The following is a 19967-nucleotide window of genomic DNA, read 5'->3' as shown; positions in this document are numbered from 1 at the left end:
AAAACAGAGTAACGCCTTAAGCAAGATGACATGATGTAGAGGGATAGACTCATGCAATATGAAGAAAACCCCGTTTTGTTATCCTCGATGGCAACAATACAATATGTGCCTTGCTGCCCCTACTGTCACTGGGAAAGGACACCGCAAGATTGAACCCAAAGCTAAGCACTTCTCCCATTGCAAGAAAGATCAATCTAGTAGGCCAAACCAAACTGATAATTCGAAGAGACTTGCAAAGATAACCAATCATACATAAAAGAATTAAGAGAAGATTCAAATATTGTTCATAGATACACTTGATCATAAACCCACAATTCATCGGTCTCAACAAACACACCACAAAAAGAAGATTAGATCGAATAGTTCTCCACAAGAGAGGGGGAGAACATTGTATTGAGATCCAAAAAGAGAGAAGAAGCCATCTAGCTACTAACTATGGACCCGTAGGTCTGAGGTAGACTACTCACACTTCATCAGAGGGGCTATGGTGTTGATGTAGAAGCCCTCTGTGATCGATGCCCCCTCCGACGGAGCTCCGGAATAGGCCCCAAGATGGGATCTCGTGGATACAGAAAGTTGCGGCGGTGGAATTAGGGTTTTGGCTCCGTTCTGATCGTTTGGGGGTACGTAGGTATATATAGGAGGAAGGAGTACGTCGATGGAGCAACAGGGGGCCCACGAGGGTGGAGGGCGCGCCTGGGAGGGGGGTAGGCGCGCCCCCTACCTCGTGGCCTCCTCTTTTCTTTCTTGACGTAGGGTCCAAGTCTCCCGGGTCTTGTTCGTTGAGAAAATCACGTTCCCGAAGGTTTCATTCCGTTTGGACTCCGTTTGATATTCCTTTTCTTCAAAACCCTAAAATAGGCAAAAACATCAATTCTGGGCTGGGCCTCCGGTTAATAGGTTAGTCCAAAAAATAATATAAAAGTGGATAATAAAGCCCAATAATGTCCAAAACAGTAGATAATATAGCATGGAGCAATAAAAAATTATAGATACGTTGGAGACGTATCAAAGGGGCGCGAGATCGGCCTTGGGTTCGCCGGGATGACGCAGCTCCGGCGGGGTCGACGTGGTGCAGGCGGCGACGGGGTTCGATTTGGATCTTGATCGCGGGGAGGAAGACGGGGCGCTAGGGCAGAGGCGCTCGGGCCCAGATCCAGCCCAGGGCGGGCTGGTTGCGGGCTCGGGCGGGCCACGCGGGGTGGAGGGGGCTGAGGGGCGACGTGGAGCAAGGGGATTGGCCGGGCCGAGGGCGGGTGGCGGCGCTGGCCTCTGGGACGACGACAAGTGGCGGCGGCTGGGTGGCTTGGCGCTGAAAACGAGGAAGGCGGGGTTGGCTGCGGCTGGAGGTAGGTGGAGACTAGGGGATGCCAAATTTGGAAGGAGGGTGACCATATATAGCAAATTGGTAGAGTTTGGGTCTAGGGGTTGTTTCTGGACCCTCCAATGTCGATCAAACGGTTCCGGTCGGAGGGGGGTTTGGTGGGCTAGATTAGTGGGCTGTGAAAAGGAGTTGGGCTGAGAGGAAAGAGGAGGAATGCAGCCCGACAACTATTTCCAGAGACCGAAAACGTCCGACGTTAGACCGGCTATAATGCCGCTATAGTTATCCGTTGGGCATCAAATGAACTCCGAATGCGATGGAACTTGGCAGGCGACCTACTAACAACATAACAACACGGCATGCCAACTTTCAACCCATTCCGAGAAAATTCTCTGGTCACTTATAAAATAATATTTTGGACATGCCACGGGCGCGTGCGAGTGTGTCTGGGTTCATAACGGACAATGGAAGGAACAAGGAGACCTGGACGAGCAAGTTTTGAAAACATGATGATGCAATGCACATAATGACATGGAAAGATGTGACACGCAAGCAAATGACAAGGCAACAACAACGAATAACTGGAAGACACCTGGCGCGTCGCTCTCGGGGCGTCACAATACTCCACCACTACGAGAGGATCTCGTCCCGAGATCTAGGATGGCACTGGAGAAAAAGCGGAAGAGGAAGAGGTAAAAAAAGTTGCTTCTTGACAAAAAGAGTGAAACCAAAGAACCTTGAGAGGTCGAGCAAATTTAAAGAAAGAATACAACGAAGATGAACAAAGTTGAAAACACTCCATTAGAAAAGGGGAACAAGGAACATTACGAAAACCTTGTAGGTTTAAAGATATAAGAAAAGGGGTTGCAATGGACAAGAAGTACATGCAAGCACTCCGGTTGAAACGATATGTACAAGGAACGATAAGGATCAATTACGACCACATCTTCTACCTCAAATGAGCTTGGAAAAGCATATTTAGGAGAAGGGTCGAATGGAGTTGTTGGAAATCCAACAACGAAAAGAGTAAGCTTGTTGTGGGCTTATGGAAAACATCTCAAAAACTTGAGGTGAAATTCTGCCACTAACGAAAAACAATGGATTGGATTGATATGAACAAGCAGACGAGAAACTTATTTCACCAAAAGGATAAATGAAGAACTTGGGTCATTTATAAGCACCATAAGAGCAACATTCTTTAGGGAAAGCTTTAGGTGAAATATAACCCAAGATAGCTCCAATGAAGAGGTTGATTGGTTGAAAAGATGTCTTGAGCGAAGATAAAATGATGGATTTAGATATGTCACCCTTGAAAACTTGTGAATCATGAAACACGGAGGGAAATTATCAATGACATAACACCACCTCAAAATATAATATAGGAAGAACTGCACTTCGAAATGCAAGATGAAGAATACTTGAAGTATTGCTTGGCGGATCATCGCTTCGAGAGAAATCTTGACGAACAATTGAAGAATGAAAGGAATCCTTGATGTACCACAATGTAACCTCCATGAAGAACTCCGGTAACAAAAGAATGATCAAACGAAAGGAAAGTTGAAAAGGACTCCGGGAGAAGCCTAGCAATGATTAAATGGAGCTTCGTGATGATATAATTGAGAGAGCTTGGAACTCCGGGAAAGTATGAAGCACTTGAACCGAGAATTTACTCATTGTGAACAAACTCCGGAAGAATTGAATCAATCCCTTGGATGAAGCAAGAATAAGAATTATGTTATGCGTATCCTTCACCAATTTAAATTGATGACAAGCAACGGATTTGGCATACCACTCATTCTCATTGAAAGGATTAAGAGAGATATAGCGTAAACTTGGGAAGGTCTTCAACGATCCACCGGTAGGATTGAAACAACGAATAAATTGATATGATAAACAAGGAAGAGAAATCTTGAACGAACCACCGTAAGAATTGAAAATGAACGAAGAAAACGAACACATCAGCAGGAGGAATTGGAAAATGAGCGAAGATACTTGAGAGAATTTAGATGCAAGTGAACGAAGAGATCCCGGATTGATTAGAGAAAACTTGAACGATGCACCGGTAAGATTTGGAGAACGAGAGCTGAAAGCTAGAATGCATAATTATGAGATGATGGGCTCCGGAGAATCAAACTGAAAAGACTCCTGAATTGCTTCGGATGGGTGAAAAGAATTCTCACAATCACAAACAATTATGAGAGGATGGCATCAAGCTTGCACTTCGCGTCCTTGGAAGAATGGGTGAGATTTGGAGGAGAAACTCTTCTTCGGTCTTCAAATGCAGAGAATGATGATGAGAAACACCACCATGAATTGTTGAGGCACTCCGGAATGAAAAATAGAAAGGTTGAACCAATGATGAAAAGAATGTGAAAGATCTTGGAGAAGGCATTTGACTGATGATAACTCATTCTTACGTCAAACTTGGAAAATGAATTTGAGAGTAACTCCGGGAAGATTAGAAGAGTCAGGTAAGATCCTGGGAAAAGACCTGTGGGTTAGGGCCCACTCAAGAGAAACACCGTTGATGATTTAAAAGATAGATTGCATCGGTTGAATTAAATGGCTTGAATGAGATAACAACCTCGAAAGAGCTTGAACGTATTAGGAGTGAAAACACAAATCTTCTGATATATCTTCGGCACTCCGGAACAAATGAACAATGAGATATGAATGATAAAGAGGTCCACCGGCATGAGAGAGCATTTGAACCGATGGAATTATATTATCGACAAAGCTTGAATTGAATCCACCGGAGAAGAAAAAGAATGGCAAATGATGAACTTCAAGCCCCGTTAGAATCTTCCTGAGAATCACCGGATAAGAACATTGACGGAAAAGAATGGAGAGGCTTCCCATCAATAAGATGAATACTTGATTAAGAAATCCGAGTCCTTGAAGAAAAAGGGTGGGAGGGCGGGAATACAAACGCAACTTGGAGCAGATGAAACGAACACCGTTGAGAGAACTTAGAGTTGATCTTGCGAATGTTGAAATGATCGGATCCACTTGAAGAGAAACACACCGGTTGAAAAGGATTGACATGACAATCTCGATGATCATGACGGATTAGCATCCACATAGAAATATGAGAACATCGCTTAGGGAAGGTATGGAGTCAACACTTGACATTGAAGCAACTCGAATACCACAACAAAAACAAAAACAAAGGATTGACTTAGGAAATAAGCCGGAAACAAACATATGATAGATCCCATATCATATCATGTGTCTGTTGGAAGGGTATCCTACGTGATACTTGAATTCTCACTTATAAACTCCTGAAACTTTCTGGTTATGCAATCAGGTGTTGGGGATACAAGGGAAGCATAATATCTCACCCAAAACTAGCAAATCCTACATCCAGCAGTATCCATCCTTCAACACATAACCAAGAAACCTTCGGAAATCATTTACCCCAACCTTCGAAAATCATTCGTTATGCGAGTTATGGAAATACTCCCGAACTCCCGCCCCAGTACTGGGTGGCGTCGAGGTTATCTCACCTACAACTGCATAAAAGAGATTTTCGATGTCGGCGAACTCAGGTATTCCAGAACTGCAACGATAAAATTGTGACGACAACACCTCGGAGCTCAACTCCCCGGGACACTGCCACAACCCCTAAATGTCAGGACGCACCAAGAACAATGTTCTTGTCACAAGACTATTGGAACGATTCCAAGATACCCGCGTGATCCCAAAAAAATTTCGTGAAAATTTAAGGAGAGAAGAGTCAAAACTCTACGTTAGGAGGCCTCACCAGAGCGACGAAGGGACTGAGGAGTAAAAAGAATCCTACTCTCCGATATATATATAATCCTAAGACTCAAAACATTTTGTTCTAGACTCAATAACGTCAGCGACTCGATCAAGCAGGGGGCTCCTAAGTCGGGGATGGCTCTGATTACCAACTTGTAACACCCACAATGCGGCTATATCTCCCACGTGTCGGGGCATGACTTAGAGGCATAGCCGCATGGTAGGTTTGTCGCAAGAGGGGTAATCTTCACACAATCCCATGTACTGAATAAGAATGGGATAAAGAGTTGGCTTACAATCGCCACTTCACACAAATACAAGTTAAACATACATTATCTAGAATACAATCAAGGTCCGACTACGGAACCAAAATAAAAGAAGACAACCCCAAATGCTAGATCCCCCATCGTCCCAACTGGGCACCACTACTGATCAACTGGAAACGAAAAAACACAACGAACATGATCTTCATCGAGCTCCCACTTGAGCTCAGTTGCGTCATCTGCACTGGTACCATCGGCACCTGCAACTGTTTGGAAGTATCTGTGAGCCACGAGGACTCAACAATCTCACATCCGCGAGATCAAGACTATTTAAGCTTATGGGTAGGAAAGGGTAGTGAGGTGGAGCTGCAGCAAGCACTAAGCATATATGGTGGCTAACATACGCAAATAAGAGCGAGAAGAGAAGCAATGCAACGGTCGTGAACTAGAAGTGATCAAGAAGTGATCCTGAATCTACTTATGTTCAAGCATAACATAAGAACCGTGTTCACTTCCCGGGCTCCGCCGAGAAGAGACTATCACGGCTACACACGCGGTTGATTCATTTTAATTAAGTTAAGTGTCAAGTTCTCTACAACCGGATATTAACAAATTCCCATCTGCCCATAACCGTGGGCACGGCTTTCAAAAGTTCAAACCCTGCAGGGGTGTCCCAACTTAGCCCATCACAAGCTCTCACGGTCAACGAAGGATATTCCTTCTCCCAGGAAGACCCGATCATACTCGGAATCCCGGTCACAAGACATTTCGACAATGGTAAAACAAGACCAGCAAGACCGCCCGGTGCGCCGTCATCCCGATAGGAGCTGCACATATCTCGTTCTCAGGGCAACACTGGATGAGACAAGCCACGAGTAAAACCAGACCTCGAGTTTCCCCAAGGTGGCCCCGCAGGCGGCTCGGTTCGGACCAACACTTAGACAAGCACTAGCTGGGGGGGGGGGGGGCTAAAATAAAGATGACCCTCGAGTTGGTCGACCCGAGGGAAGGGTAGGTGGTGGTGAGGCAAATGGTAAAACCAAGGTTGGGCCTTGCTAGAGGAGTTATATTCAAAGCGAACTGTCAAGGGGTCCCCATAACACCCAACTGTGTAAGGAACGCAAAATCAAGGAACATAACACCGGTATGACGAAAACTAGGGCGGCAATAGTGGAGCAAAACACCAGGCATAAGGCCGAGCCTTCCACCCTTTACCAAGTACATAAATGCATTAAAATAAATAAGAGATATTGTGATATCCCAACATATCCATGTTCCAAACATGGAACAAACCTCATCAACACCTGCAACTAGCTTTGCTATAAGAGGGGCTGAGCAAAAGCGATAACATAGCCAAACAACGATTTGCTAGGAAAAATGGGTTAGAGGCTGACATGGCAAAATGGGAGGCATGATATAGCAAGTGGTAGGTATCACGACATAGCAAAAGAGCGAGCAACTAGCAAGCAAAGATAGAAGTGATTTCCAGGGTATGGTCATCTTGCCTGAAATCCTGCAAGGAAGAAGAACGAGTCCATAAGACAAACGGACGTAGTCGAACGGATCCTCACATACGCGACGTTATCGGAACTAACCTGAAGAAGCAACACCAGAAATAAGCAAACAACATAGTAAACAACCACCACATATGCATGGCATGATGCACAACCAAGTATGATGCATGTCCGGATTAATGAGGCATGGCATGGCAAAGTGCACAAACAACACTACAAATTAAGTGGAGCTCAATATGCAACGAGTTGCATATTGACGGAATACCACATGACTTATTTAGTTCTCTCTCGTTATGTACCCAACAATATTAAATGTTGTTAAACATGGCAAGAGGTGAAGCATAATGAAAACTACCTATCTAGGCAAGTTTAAATGAGGCCGGAACAACAACCAACAAGTCCGGAAACTCATCATGTGCATATATTAGATTTGGTACTGTTCTGCCCTAAACCAAATTTTAGAGTTGTTAAACATGCAAAGTAAATACACCATGTTAAACTAGGCATTTTTCTACCACATTTACATATAAAGTTTGTTAGGTTTGGAGCTACGGTTATTTAGTTATGAATTAAATCATTTAGCATGGCATATGGGTAGAAATTACACAAACAACATTTTAAACATGGATGAAAGTGGCATATTATGAGAATAGACGAAATTCTAAGCATTTTACATATATAAGTTATTTACATGTGATGCACGGTTTTGGAGTTAGGATATGCATGAAATGCAAGGGCTTTTATGTAAAACTGCTGTCTCAGGATTAAATGCTAAATTCGCAAAATGGAAAAAGACACACGTGGGCCGAATTTGAAGCATAATGGGATAGCAGACAAAAAGAAAAAAAATAAAGGAGGCGCTGGGGGCCTCACCATGGGCTGAGGCCTAGGTCGGTGTTGGCGGCGCGGGCAGGCCGTGGAGGAGGCAGGGCCTTCCTGGCGCTGGCTGGGCCTTGGGAGGCACCGGTCCACGATGGCGCTGGAGGCGGCACTCGAGGTCAACGATGGCTCGGCTCGGTGGAGAGAAAAACAGGGGCACAGAGAAACTTGGGGGCGCCGGTGGCGAACGGGCGTAGCAGAGGGTCGCGGGCACAACGGCGGCTACCAGCGACCAGACGGCAGCGGATACGGCCATGGGGCACTGGAGCAGCCAGATCCGGCAGCGAGGGCGACGAACGGCCAACTGCCATGGCGGGGCATGCTCCTGGTCGAGGGAAAACAGAGAAAAAGGGTGAGGGAAGGAAGCCAGGGAGGAAAAGAAACAAGGGGCGCAAGATCGGCCTTGGGTTCGCCGGGATGACGCAGCTCTAGCGGGGTCGACGTGGTGCAGGCGGCGGCGAGAGGTTGGCGGCGGCGGGGTTTGATCTGGATCTTGCTCGCGAGAGGAAGACGGGGCGCTGGGGCGGAGGCGCTCGGGCCCAGATCCAGCCCAGGGCGGGCCGGATGCGTGCTCGGGCGGGCCGCGCGGGGTGGAGGGGGCTGAGGGGTGACGTGGAGCAAGGGGATTGGCCGGGGCCGACGGCAGGTGGCGGCGCTGGCCTCTAGGCCGGCGACAAGTGGCGGCGACGGGTGGCTTGGCGCTGAAAACGAGGAAGGCGGGGTTGGCTGCGGCTGGAGGTAGGTGGAGACTAGGGGATGCCAAATTTGGAAGGAGGGTGACCATATATTGCAAAATTGCTAGGGTTTGGGTCTAGGGGTTGTCTCTAGACCCTCCGATGTCGATCAAACGGTTCCGGTCAGAGGGGGGTTTGGTGAGCTGGATTAGTGGGCTGTGTAAAGGAGTTGGTCCGAGAGGAAAGAGGAGGAATGCAGCCCGGCAACTGTTTCGAGAGACCGAAAACGTCTGAGGTTATACCGGCTATAATGCCGCTATAGTTATCCGTTGGGGCATTAAACGAACTCCGAATGTGATGAAACTTGGCAGACGACCTACTAACAACATAACAACACTACATGCCAACTTTCAACCCATTCCGAGAACATTCTCCAGTCACTTATAAAATAATATTTCGGACATGCCACGGGCGCGTGCGAGTGTGTCTGGGTTCAGAACGGACAACGGAAGGAACGGGGTGACCGGGACGGATGCAAGTTTTGAAAACATGATAATGCAATGCATATGATGACATGGCAAGATGCGACATGCAAGCAAATGACAAGGCAATAACAACGAATAACTGGAAGACACCTGGCGCGTCGGTCTCGGGACGTCACACATTTTTAAATACATGATCAATTTTTTTACTCACATTGTACTCCCTCCGATTCTTTTTTATTTTGCGTATAACTTTTTATCAGTTTTCTCGTATTAGTCTGTACGTTGCCGATTCCTAACGCTGGTTTCCTTTTGTGCCTCGCCATATCCGCTTCTGCCCTAATTAATTGCGCCAGTTTCCAAGAAAAAAGGCAGCAGCAAAACGGCATGCATTGGCTCATGCGGGATGAGCGTGTTGCGGAGCCAACTGCAGCGAAAAAGAAGGACCAGCCAACCATTGCATGCATATCTACTCCCGATACTCATGCAGAGTATTGTTGCACAGGGGCAAATTAGTCCAAAAAAATAAAACCAGTGCCCCCTCATGTATGCGGGTCAAGAGTTATGAGAAGAGTAAATAGAATCGGAGGAAATATATTGTTTTTGTATACATTTCGTATACATGGTCAACATTTTTACTATACGCATTTAACATTTTTCAAATGCTTGATTAACCTTTTGGAAAACATTATGTAAAGTATAATTTTGTTTTGTTATAGTATATGTTTAGAATATTTGGAAGTTTAAAAAATTAAAAAATGAATAAAATGTGAAAAAAAACCGAGGCAGTAGCCTCCCGCGCAAGTTGTTTGAGCAAGTCGCAAGATTCTGTCGCGTGCCGCGAAATATAGACTCGCCCATCTTAGAGAAGGCGTTAAACATCATGATTTGGGCCTTCTGCCAAGTTGGTAACCGCTAGTAGTCAGTAGGCCCACGACAGTTTGTCTAAAGAAAACAGTAGTAAATCAGTAATACACTAGTACTCCTTCAAGGAATAGTACTGGGCATGAGAATTTAGGATTTGTCAGAGTCCTAACCTTAAGCTTGTGCCGACGAGAATACCATCTTCCATGCATGCATGGCCTCAGCCTCGGGATAGACACCAGCACAACGACTTCATCATGAGTAGATGATCAGGCAGGTGTGTTGAATATGTGTACATGTATGTAAGTCTGGGTTTTGTATGCCATATCTGTAGTGTCTCTCTTCTTCTGTATGTATTTGTATCTTAGGAGACAAGACACTGGTCGCACCCCTTATACCCATATATATGTGCCTAGTGCACGATCAATTATTATCAATGCACTAAATCATTCTCTACATGGTATCTATCGCAAGTCGATCCTCCCGCTTCCACTAACCTTAACCGCCGCTTCGGGCCGCCGTCGCCGCCGCGATCTACCGCCGCCGCCGCGTCCCCTCCTTCCCGCGCGCCTTCTCCTCCCCGCGCGCCCTCCCCTCCACGCCGCGCCGCCCACCCGCCGCGCCGCCCGCCCTCCACCGCCGCGTCGCTTCTCCCCAAGCCGCGCCGCCCGCCCTCCATCGCCGCGCCGCTTCTCCCTAAGCCGTGTCGCCTCCCTCCCACGACCTCGCAGCCATGTCGTCCAACGCCTCCATCTACTCCAACCCCTTCGCCGTCAACCCTGCTGAGATCCGCGACATCAACGTCCATGCACGCGTCCCCGTGGTCCTCGATGCCTCCAACTTCACGTACTTCGCGTGGAAGACGTACTTCTCGCTGCTCTTCACGAGAACAACCTCGTGTATCATATGGATGGCACCGTGGACTCCCGCGCCATAGTGGACCGCGATCGACGCCACAATCATCCGGTGGTTCTTCACCACCATCTCCAAGGACTCGTTCCACACGGTCGTGAGCGCCGGTGACGACGCCCGTGCCATGTGGGTTAAGCTGAACGGCTTGTTCACCAACAACAAGCTTCAGCGCCGCGTTTTTTTTGCAGCAGGAATTTTTTGACTGTCACCAGGATGAACAGTCCATTGATGACTACTGCCGCCGTCTGAAGACGTTGGCGGATGAGCTCCGTGACATTGGAGCCAAGGTGGATGACGACCTCCTCCTCAGCACGCTCACCGCCGGCCTCAACGAGGACTTCGGCAACGCCGCCTCCAACCTCACCTTGATGCCGGAGCCCTCCTTTCCCAAGTTTGTGGCGTACTTGCGGTTGGAGGAGCGCCGGATGAAGGGGGTCAAGAAGCATGTGCAGCATCACGCCCTCGCCGCCGGCACCTCATGTGGTGCCCCTCCACAGGCCGCCCACCCGCGCCGCGCCAGCAGCTGCCGCCCCCCGCGCCTCCGGGGTATTTTCCCCTCCCGCCCGCGCCTCCCGCTGCCCCCAGCAGCCGGGCGGCGGACGCCGCGGCAACCGCCGCGGGTGCGGCCGCAAGCAGCACCAGGCGCCGGGAGGGGCCCTCGTCAGCAGCAGCAGCAGGTGAATCCCCCATGGACGTACTGTTGGGGAACGTAGTAATTTCAAAAAATTTCCTACGCACACGCAAGATCATGGTGATGCATAGCAACGAGAGGGGAGAGTGTTGTCTACGTACCCTCGTAGACCGTCCGCGGAAGCGTTATATCAACGCGGTTGATGTAGTCGTACGTCTTCACATCCGACCGATCCAAGTACCGAAAGCACGACACCTCCGAGTTCTGCACACGTTCGGCTCGGTGACGTCCTCGCCTTCTCGATCCAGCAAGAGGGGCGAAGTAGTAGAGGAGTTCCGGCAGCACGACGGCGTGGTGACGGTGTTGGTGAAGAACAATCTCCGCAGGGCTTCGCCTAAGCACTACGAAAACTAGGACGGAGGATAAACTAGAGGGGATGGGGTTGCCGGCACACGGCTTGGTGTTTCTCGATGTGTCTTTGGTGCTAGCCCTACCCCTCTATTTATATGTTGAGCCCTGGGGTCGAAACTTGGAGTAAAAGCCTCCTCAAAGTCGGTTTCACCCGAAAGGCAAAAGTCATTCTCGGACTCCAGGGCTAGACGCCAGGGTTCCCGGCGTCTACCCCCTAGACGCTAGGGTTCCTGGCGTCTAGCCTCTGGTCTCCGCAAAACTTCCTTTTGCACTTTCCAAAAGCCTCGTGGGCTTTCCCCTTTGGCCCAGATAAAGTGTTCTCGTGCCCAAACATTTCGGGAAACATCCGGAACCCCTTCCGGTGAATTCCGGAACCCTTCCGGAGATCAAACACTACTATCCACATATCAATCTTTACTTCCGGACCATTCTGGAGTTCCTCGTCATATTTGTGATCTCATCCAAAACTCTGAACAACATTCGGCCACCAACATACATAACTCATAGTACTATATCGTCAACGAACGTTAAGCGTGCGGACCCTATGGGTTCGAGAACTATGTAGACATGACCGAGACACCTCTCTTGTCAATAACCAATAGCGGGACCTGGATGCCCATATTGGCTCCTACATATTCTACGAAGATCTTTATCGATCAGACCACATAACAACATACGTTGTTCCCTTTGTCATCGGTATGTTACTTACCCGAGATTCGATCGTCGGTATCTCAATACCTAGTTCAATCTCGTTACCCGACAAGTCTCTTTACTAGTTCCGTAATACATCATCCCGCAACTAACTCATTAGTTGCAATGCTTGCAAGGCTTATAGTGATGTGCATTACCGAGTGGGCCCAGAGATACCTCTCCGACAATCGGAGTGACAAATCCTAATCTTGAAATACACCAACCCAACAAGTACCTTTGGAGACACCTGTAGAGCACCTTTATAATCACCCAGTTACGTTGTGACGTTTGGTGGCACACAAAGTGTTCCTCCGGTAAACGGGAGTTGCATAATCTCATAGTCATAGGAACATGTATAAGTCATGAAGAAAGCAATAGCAAAAAACTAAACGATCAAGTGCTAAGCTAACGGAATGGGTCAAGTCAATCACATCATTCTCCTAATGATGTGACCCCGTTAATCAAATGACAACTCATGTCTATGGTTAGGAAACATAACCATCTTTGAGCAACAAGCTAGTCAAGTAGAGGCATACTAGTGACACTCTGTTTGCTATGTATTCACACATGTATTATGTTTCCGGTTAATACAATTCTAGCATGAATAATAAACATTTATCATGATATAAGGAAATAAATAATAACTTTATTATTGCCTCTAGGGCATATTTCCTTCAGTCTCCCACTTGCACTAGAGTCAATAATCTAGATCACATCGCCATGTGATTTAACATCAATAGTTCACATCACCATGTGATTAACACCCATAGTTCACATCATCATGTGACTAACACCCAAAGGGTTTACTAGAGTCAATAATCTAGTTCACATCGCTATGTGATTAACACCCAAAGAGTACTAAGGTGTGATCATGTTTTGCTTGTGAGAGAAGTTTAGTCAACGGGTCTGCAACATTCAGATCCGTATGTATCTTGCAAATTTCTATGTCAACAATGCTCTGCACGGAGCTACTCTAGCTAATTGCTCCCACTTTCAATATGTATCTAGATCGAGACTTAGAGTCATCCAGATCGGTGTCAAAGCTTGAATCGACGTAACTCTTTACGACAAACCTTTTGTCACCTCCATAATCGAGAAACATATCCTTATTCCACTAAGGATAATTTTGACCGCTGTCCAGTGATCTACTCCTAGATCACTATTGTACTCCCTTGCCAAAAACAGTGTAGGGTATACAATAGATCTGGTACACAGCATGGCATACTTTATAGAACATATGGCTGAGGCATAGGAAATGACTTTCATTCTCTTTCTATCTTGTGCCGTGGTCGGGCTTTGAGTCTTACTCAATTTCACACCTTGTAACACAGGCAAGAACTCTTTCTTTGACGGTTCCACTTTGAGCTACTTCAAAATCTTGTCAAGGTATGTACTCATGAAAAAAACTTATCAAGCGTTTTGATCTATCTCTATAGATCTTGATGCTTAATATGTAAGCAGCTTCACCGAGGTTTTTCTTTGAAAAACTCCTTTCAAACACTCCTTTATGCTTTGCAGAATAATTCTACATTATTTCCGATCAACAACATGTCATTCACATATACTTATTAGAAATGTTGTAGTGCTCCCACTCACTTTATTGTAAATACAGGCTTCATCGCAAGTCTGTATAAAACTATATGCTTTGATCAACTTATCAAAGCGTATATTCCAACTCCGAGATGCTTGCACCAGTCCATAGATGGATCGCTGGAGCTTGCATATTTTGTTAGTACCTTTAGGATTGACAAAACCTTCTGGTTGCATCATATACAACTCTTCTTTAGTAAATCCATTAAAGAATGTGGTTTTTTTATCCATTTGCCAGATTTCATAAAATGCGGCAATTGCTAACATGATTCGGACAGACTTAAGCATAGATACGAGTGAGAAACTCTCATCACAGTCAACACCTTGAACTTGTCGAAAACCTTTTTGCGACAATTCTAGCTTTGTAGATAGTGACACTACTATCAGCGTCCGTCTTCCTCTTGAAGATCCATTTAATCTCAATGGCTCGCCGATCAATGGGCAAGTTAATCAAAGTCCATACTTTGTTCTCATACATGGATCTCATCTCAGATTTCATGGCCTCAAGCCATTTCGCGGAACCTGGGCTCATCATCGCTTCCTCATAGTTCATAGGCTCGTCATGGTCAAGTAACATGACCTCCAGAACAGGATTACCGTACCACTCTGGTGCGGATCTCACTCTGGTTTACCTATGAGGTTCGGTAGCAACTTGATCCGAAGTTACATGATCATCATCATTAGCTTCCTCACTAATTGGTGTAGTAGTCACAGGAACATATTTCTGTGATGAACTACTTTCCAATAAGGGAGCAGGTATAGTTACCTCATCAAGTTCTACTTTCCTCCCACTCACTTATTTCGAGAGAAACTCCTTCTCTAGAAAGGATCCATTCTCAGCAACAAATATCTTGCCTTCGGATCTGTGATAGAAGGTGTACCCAACAGTAACTTTTGGGTATCCTATGAAGATGCACTTCTCCGACTTGGGTTTGAGCTTATCAAGATGAAACTTTTTCACATAAGCATTGCAACCCCAAACTTTAAGAAACGATAGCTTAGGTTTCTCGCTAAACCATAGTTCATACGGTGTCATCTCAACGGATTTAGATGGTGCCCTTTTTAATGTGAATGCAGCTGTATTTAATGCATAACCCCAAAACGATAGTGGTAAATCGGTAAGAGACATCATAGATTGCACTATATCAAATAAAGTATGGTTATGATGTTCGGACACACCATTACGCTGTGGTGTTCCAGGTGGCGTGAGTAGTGAAATTATTTCACATTGTTTTAACTGAAGGCCAAACTCGTAACTCAAATATTTTACTTCTGCGATCATATCATAGGAACTTTTATTTTTGTTACGATGATTCTCCACTTCACTCTGAAATTCTTTGAACTTTTCAAATATTTCAGACTTGTGTTTCATCAAGTAGATATACTCATATCTGCTCAAATCATCTGTGAAGATCAGAAAATAATGATACTTGTCGCGAGCCTCAATATTCATCGAACCACATACATCAGTATGTATGATTTCCAACAAATCTATTGCTCGCTCCATTGTTCTGGAGAACAGAGTTTTAGTCATCTTGCCCATGAGGCATGGTTCGCAAGCATCAACTGATTCATAATCAAGTGATTCCAAAAGCCCATCAGTATGGATTTTCTTCATGCGCTTTACACCAATATGACCTAAACGGCAGTGCCACAAATAAGTCGCATTATCATTATTAACTTTGCATCTTTTCGCTTCAATATTATGAAAATGTGTATCACCACGATCGAGATCCAACAAACCATTTTCATTGAGTGTATGACCATAGAAGGTTTTATTCATGTAAACAGAACAACAATTATTCTCTAACTTACATGAATAACCGTATTGCAATAAACATGATCCAATCATATTTATGCTCAACGCAAACACCGAATAACATTTATTTAGGTTCAACACTAATCTTGAAAGTATAGGGAGTGTGCGATGATGATCATATCAATCTGGGAACCACTTCCAACACACATCGTCACTTCACCCTTAACTAGTCTCTGTTTATTTTGCAACTCCCATTTCGAGTTACTACTCTTTAGCAACTGAACCAGTATCAAATACCGAGGGGTTGCTATAAACACTAGTAAAGTGCACATCAATAACATGTATATCAAATATATCTTTGTTTACTTTGCCATCCTTCCTATCCACCAAATACTTGGGGTAGTTCCGCTTCTAGTGACCAGTCCCTTTGCAGTAGAAGCACTCAGTTTCAGGCTTAGGTCCATACTTGGGTTTCTTCACTTGAGCAGCAACTTGTTTGCCGTTCTTCTTGAAGTTCCCCTTCTTCCCTTTACCCTTTATCTTGAAACTAGTGGTCTCGTCATTCATCAACACTTGATGTTTTTCTTGATTTCTACCTTCGCCGATTTTTGCATCGCGAAGAGTTTGGGAATTGTTTTCGTCATCCCTTGCATATTATAGTTCATCACGAAGTTCTACTAACTTGGTGATGGTGACTAGAGAATTCTGTCAATCACTATTTTATTTGGAAGATTAACTCCCACTTGATTCAAGCGATTGTAGTACCCAGACAATCTGAGCACATGCTCACTGCTTGAGCTATTCTCCTCCATCTTTTAGCTATAGAACTTGTTGGAGAATTCATATCTCTCAACTCAGGTAGTTGCTTGAAATATTAACTTCAACTCCTGGAACATCTCATATGGTCCATGACGTTCAAAACGTCTTTGAAGTCCCGATTCTAAGCCATTTAAGCATGGTGCACTAAACTATCAAGTAGTCATCATATTGAGCTAGCCAAACGTTCATATCATCTGCATCTGCTCCTGCAATAGGTTCGTCACCTAGCGGTGCATCAAGGACATAATTCTTCTGTGCAGCAATGAGGATAAACCTCAGATCACGGATCCAATCCACATCATTGCTACTAACATCTTTCAACTTAGTTTTCTCTAGGAACATGTCAAAAATAAAACAGGGGAGCTAAACGCGAGCTATTGATCTATAACATAGATATGCTAATACTACCAGGACTAAGTTCATGATAAATTTAAGTTCAATTAATCATATTACTTAAGAACTCCCACTTAGATAGACATCCCTCTAATCCTCTAAGTGATCACGTGATCCATATCAACTAAACCATAACCGATCATCACGTGAAATGGAGTAGTTTTCAATGGTGAACATCACTATGTTGATCATATCTACTATATGATTCACGCTCGACCTTTCGGTCTCAGTGTTCTGAGGCCATATCTGCATATGCTAGGCTCGTCAAGTTTAACCTGAGTATTCTGCGTGTGCAAAACTGGCTTGCACCCGTTGTAGATGGACGTAGAGCTTATCACACCCGATCATCACGTGGTGTCTGGGCACGACAAACTTTGGCAACGGTGCATACTCAGGGAGAACACTTTTATCTTGGAATTTATTGAGAGATCATCTTATAATGCTACCGTCAAACAAAGCAAGATAAGATGCATAAAAGATAAACATCACATGCAATCAATATAAGTGATATGATATGGCCATCATCTTCTTGTGCTTGTGATCTCCATCTCCGAAGCACCGTCATGATCACCATCGTCACCGGCGCGACACCTTGATCTCCATCATAGCATCGTTGTCGTCTCGCCAATCTTATGCTTCTACGACTATCGCTACCGCTTAGTGATAAAGTAAAGCATTACAGGGCGATTGCATTGCATACAATAAAGCGACAACCATATGGCTCCTGCCAGTTGCTGATAACTCGGTTACAAAACATGATCATCTCATACAATCAAAGTTAGCATCATGTCTTGACCATATCACATCACAACATGCCCTGCAAAAACAAGTTAGACGTCCTCTACTTTGTTGTTGCAAGTTTTACGTGGCTGCTACGGGCTTAAGCAAGAACCGTTCTTACCTACGCATCAAAACCACAACGATAGTTTGTCAAGTTGGTGCTGTTTTAACCTTCGCAAGGACCGGGCGTAGCCACACTTGGTTCAAATAAAGTTGGAGAAACTGACACCCGCCAGCCACCTGTGTGCAAAGCACGTCGGTAGAACTAGTCTCGCGTAAGCGTATGTGTAATGTCGGTCCGGGCCGCTTCATCCAACAATACCGCCGAACCAAAGTATGACATGCTGGTAAGCAATATGACTTATATCGCCCACAACTCACTTGTGTTCTACTCGTGCATAACATCAACGCATAAAACCTAGGCTCGGATGCCACTGTTGGGGAACATAGTAATATCAAAAAATTACCTACGCACACGCAAGATCATGGTGATGCATAGCAACGAGAGGGGAGAGTGTTGTCTACGTACCCTCGTAGTCCGTTCACGGAAGCGTTATATCAACGCGGTTGATGTAGTTGTACGTCTTCACATCCGACCGATCCAAGTACCGAAAGCATGGCACCTCCGAGTTCTGCACACGTTCGGATCGGTGACGTCCTCGCCTTCTCGATCCAGCAAGAGGGACGAAGTAGTACATGAGTTCCGGCAGCACGACGGCGTGGTGACGGTGTTGGTGAAGAACAATCTCCACAGGGCTTCGCCTAAGCACTACGAAAACTAGGACGGTGGATAAACTAGAGGGGACGGGGTTGCCGGCACACGGCTTGAAGTTTCTCGATGTGTCTTTGGTGCTAGCCCTACCCCTCTATTTATATGTTGAGCCCTGGGGTCAAAACTTGGAGTAAAAGCCTCCTCAAAGTTGGTTTCACCCGAAAGGCAAGAGTCCTTCTCGGACTCCAGGGCTAGACGCCAGGGTTCCCGGCGTCTACCCCCTAGATGCCAGGGTTCCTGGCGTCTAGCCTCTGGTCTCCGCAAAACTTCCTTTTGCACTTTCCAAAAGCCTCGTGGGCTTTCCCCTTTGGCCCAGATAAAGTGTTCTCGTGCCCAAACATTTCAGGAAACATCCGGAACCCCTTCCGGTGAATTCCGGAACCCTTCCGGAGATCAAACACTACTATCCACATATCAATCTTTACTTCCGGACCATTCCGGAGTTCCTCGTCATATTTGTGATCTCATCCAAAACTCCGAACAAAATTCGGTCACCAACATACATAACTCATAGTACTATATCGTCAACGAACGTTAAGCGTGCGGACCCTACGGGTTCGAGAACTATGTAGATGTAGCGACCAGACCTCAAACAGTCTGATCTCTGTGCTCCGGTGTCATCCCTGGATCAGTAATGCTGACACCACACAGCACTCGGAGGATTTATAGCAGAGTAGCAATCACACACTTATTACATCGAGTGTCTCAAAAGAGAACTTATTACAATAAGTATGGCTTAAGGCCATCTAATAACGATAACAGCGGAAGGCTTGGAAGATAAGTGAGTCCATCAACTCCAACGGCATCACTGAGTATAGAACCACGACCTAAAAACTCCTTAATCGTTGTCTGAAAAGTCTGCAACATTAACGTTGCAGCCCGAAAACGGGTCAACACACGGAATATGCTGGCAAGGTAACACATAGAGAGTAATGGAATGAAATAGCTATACTATATGCATATTTGGCTGGTGGAAAGCTCTATGGTTACTGTTTTGCGTAAAGCCAATTTTTCCCTACTTCAAAGGAATAAAATTTAATTACTATCATGGTGGTTGTTAAACATTGAGAATGGTTGACAGCATTCTCAATCCCAATTAAATATCATCATTAAACATAACCCAACAAAATTAATTTAGAGTAACATGTTGAGATTCACATGAAAATCCAAGTACTAGATACTCAAGATGTCCATAACCGGGGACACGGCTAACCATGATTAGTTTATTACACTCTGCAGAGGTTTGCGCACTTTTCCCCACAAGACTCGATCGCCTCCGTTTGGTTTCTCGCACTACATGGTGTTTGAGAAGACGGATGACCAAGACATAGTCTTTCAGAAGCGCTAGCACCTTACGATCGGGTAGACCGTACCACCTACATCCCCTACATCTGCTAGTCTACCATTGTAAGAGTTCGCACAACTTAGTCAACTATGCTAGAGCCCAT

General features: G+C 45.6%; 1 protein-coding gene and 1 long non-coding RNA gene across 2 annotated transcripts in view; one reads left to right on the top strand and one right to left on the bottom strand.

Moving 5' to 3' along the window:
* Nucleotides 1-5378: 5378 nt before the first annotated feature.
* Nucleotides 5379-8494, bottom strand: LOC147978041 (uncharacterized). Its single transcript, XR_015618015.1, has 2 exons — nt 7737-8494; nt 5379-6944 (listed from the first exon to the last, which is right to left on the bottom strand). It is a non-coding gene; the product is annotated as an uncharacterized LOC147978041 (long non-coding RNA).
* A 2001-nt stretch (nt 8495-10495) lies between these two features.
* LOC147978040 (uncharacterized) overlaps nt 10496-19967 on the top strand; it is a 31407-nt gene continuing 21935 nt past the window's right edge. The window contains exons 1-2 of the mRNA XM_087514627.1: nt 10496-10626; nt 10838-11351. Of these exons, the coding sequence (XP_087370753.1) occupies nt 10496-10626; nt 10838-11351 (645 nt within the window). The remainder of the gene's footprint in view (nt 10627-10837; nt 11352-19967) is intronic.

This window comes from Triticum urartu, chromosome 3A (genome assembly GCF_056163025.1).
Source record: "Triticum urartu cultivar PI428250 chromosome 3A, HENAU_Tu73, whole genome shotgun sequence".
Taxonomy (NCBI): domain Eukaryota; kingdom Viridiplantae; phylum Streptophyta; class Magnoliopsida; order Poales; family Poaceae; genus Triticum; species Triticum urartu.
Note: the sequence above shows the minus strand (reverse complement) of the source record. Positions and strands in the feature narration are given on the sequence as shown.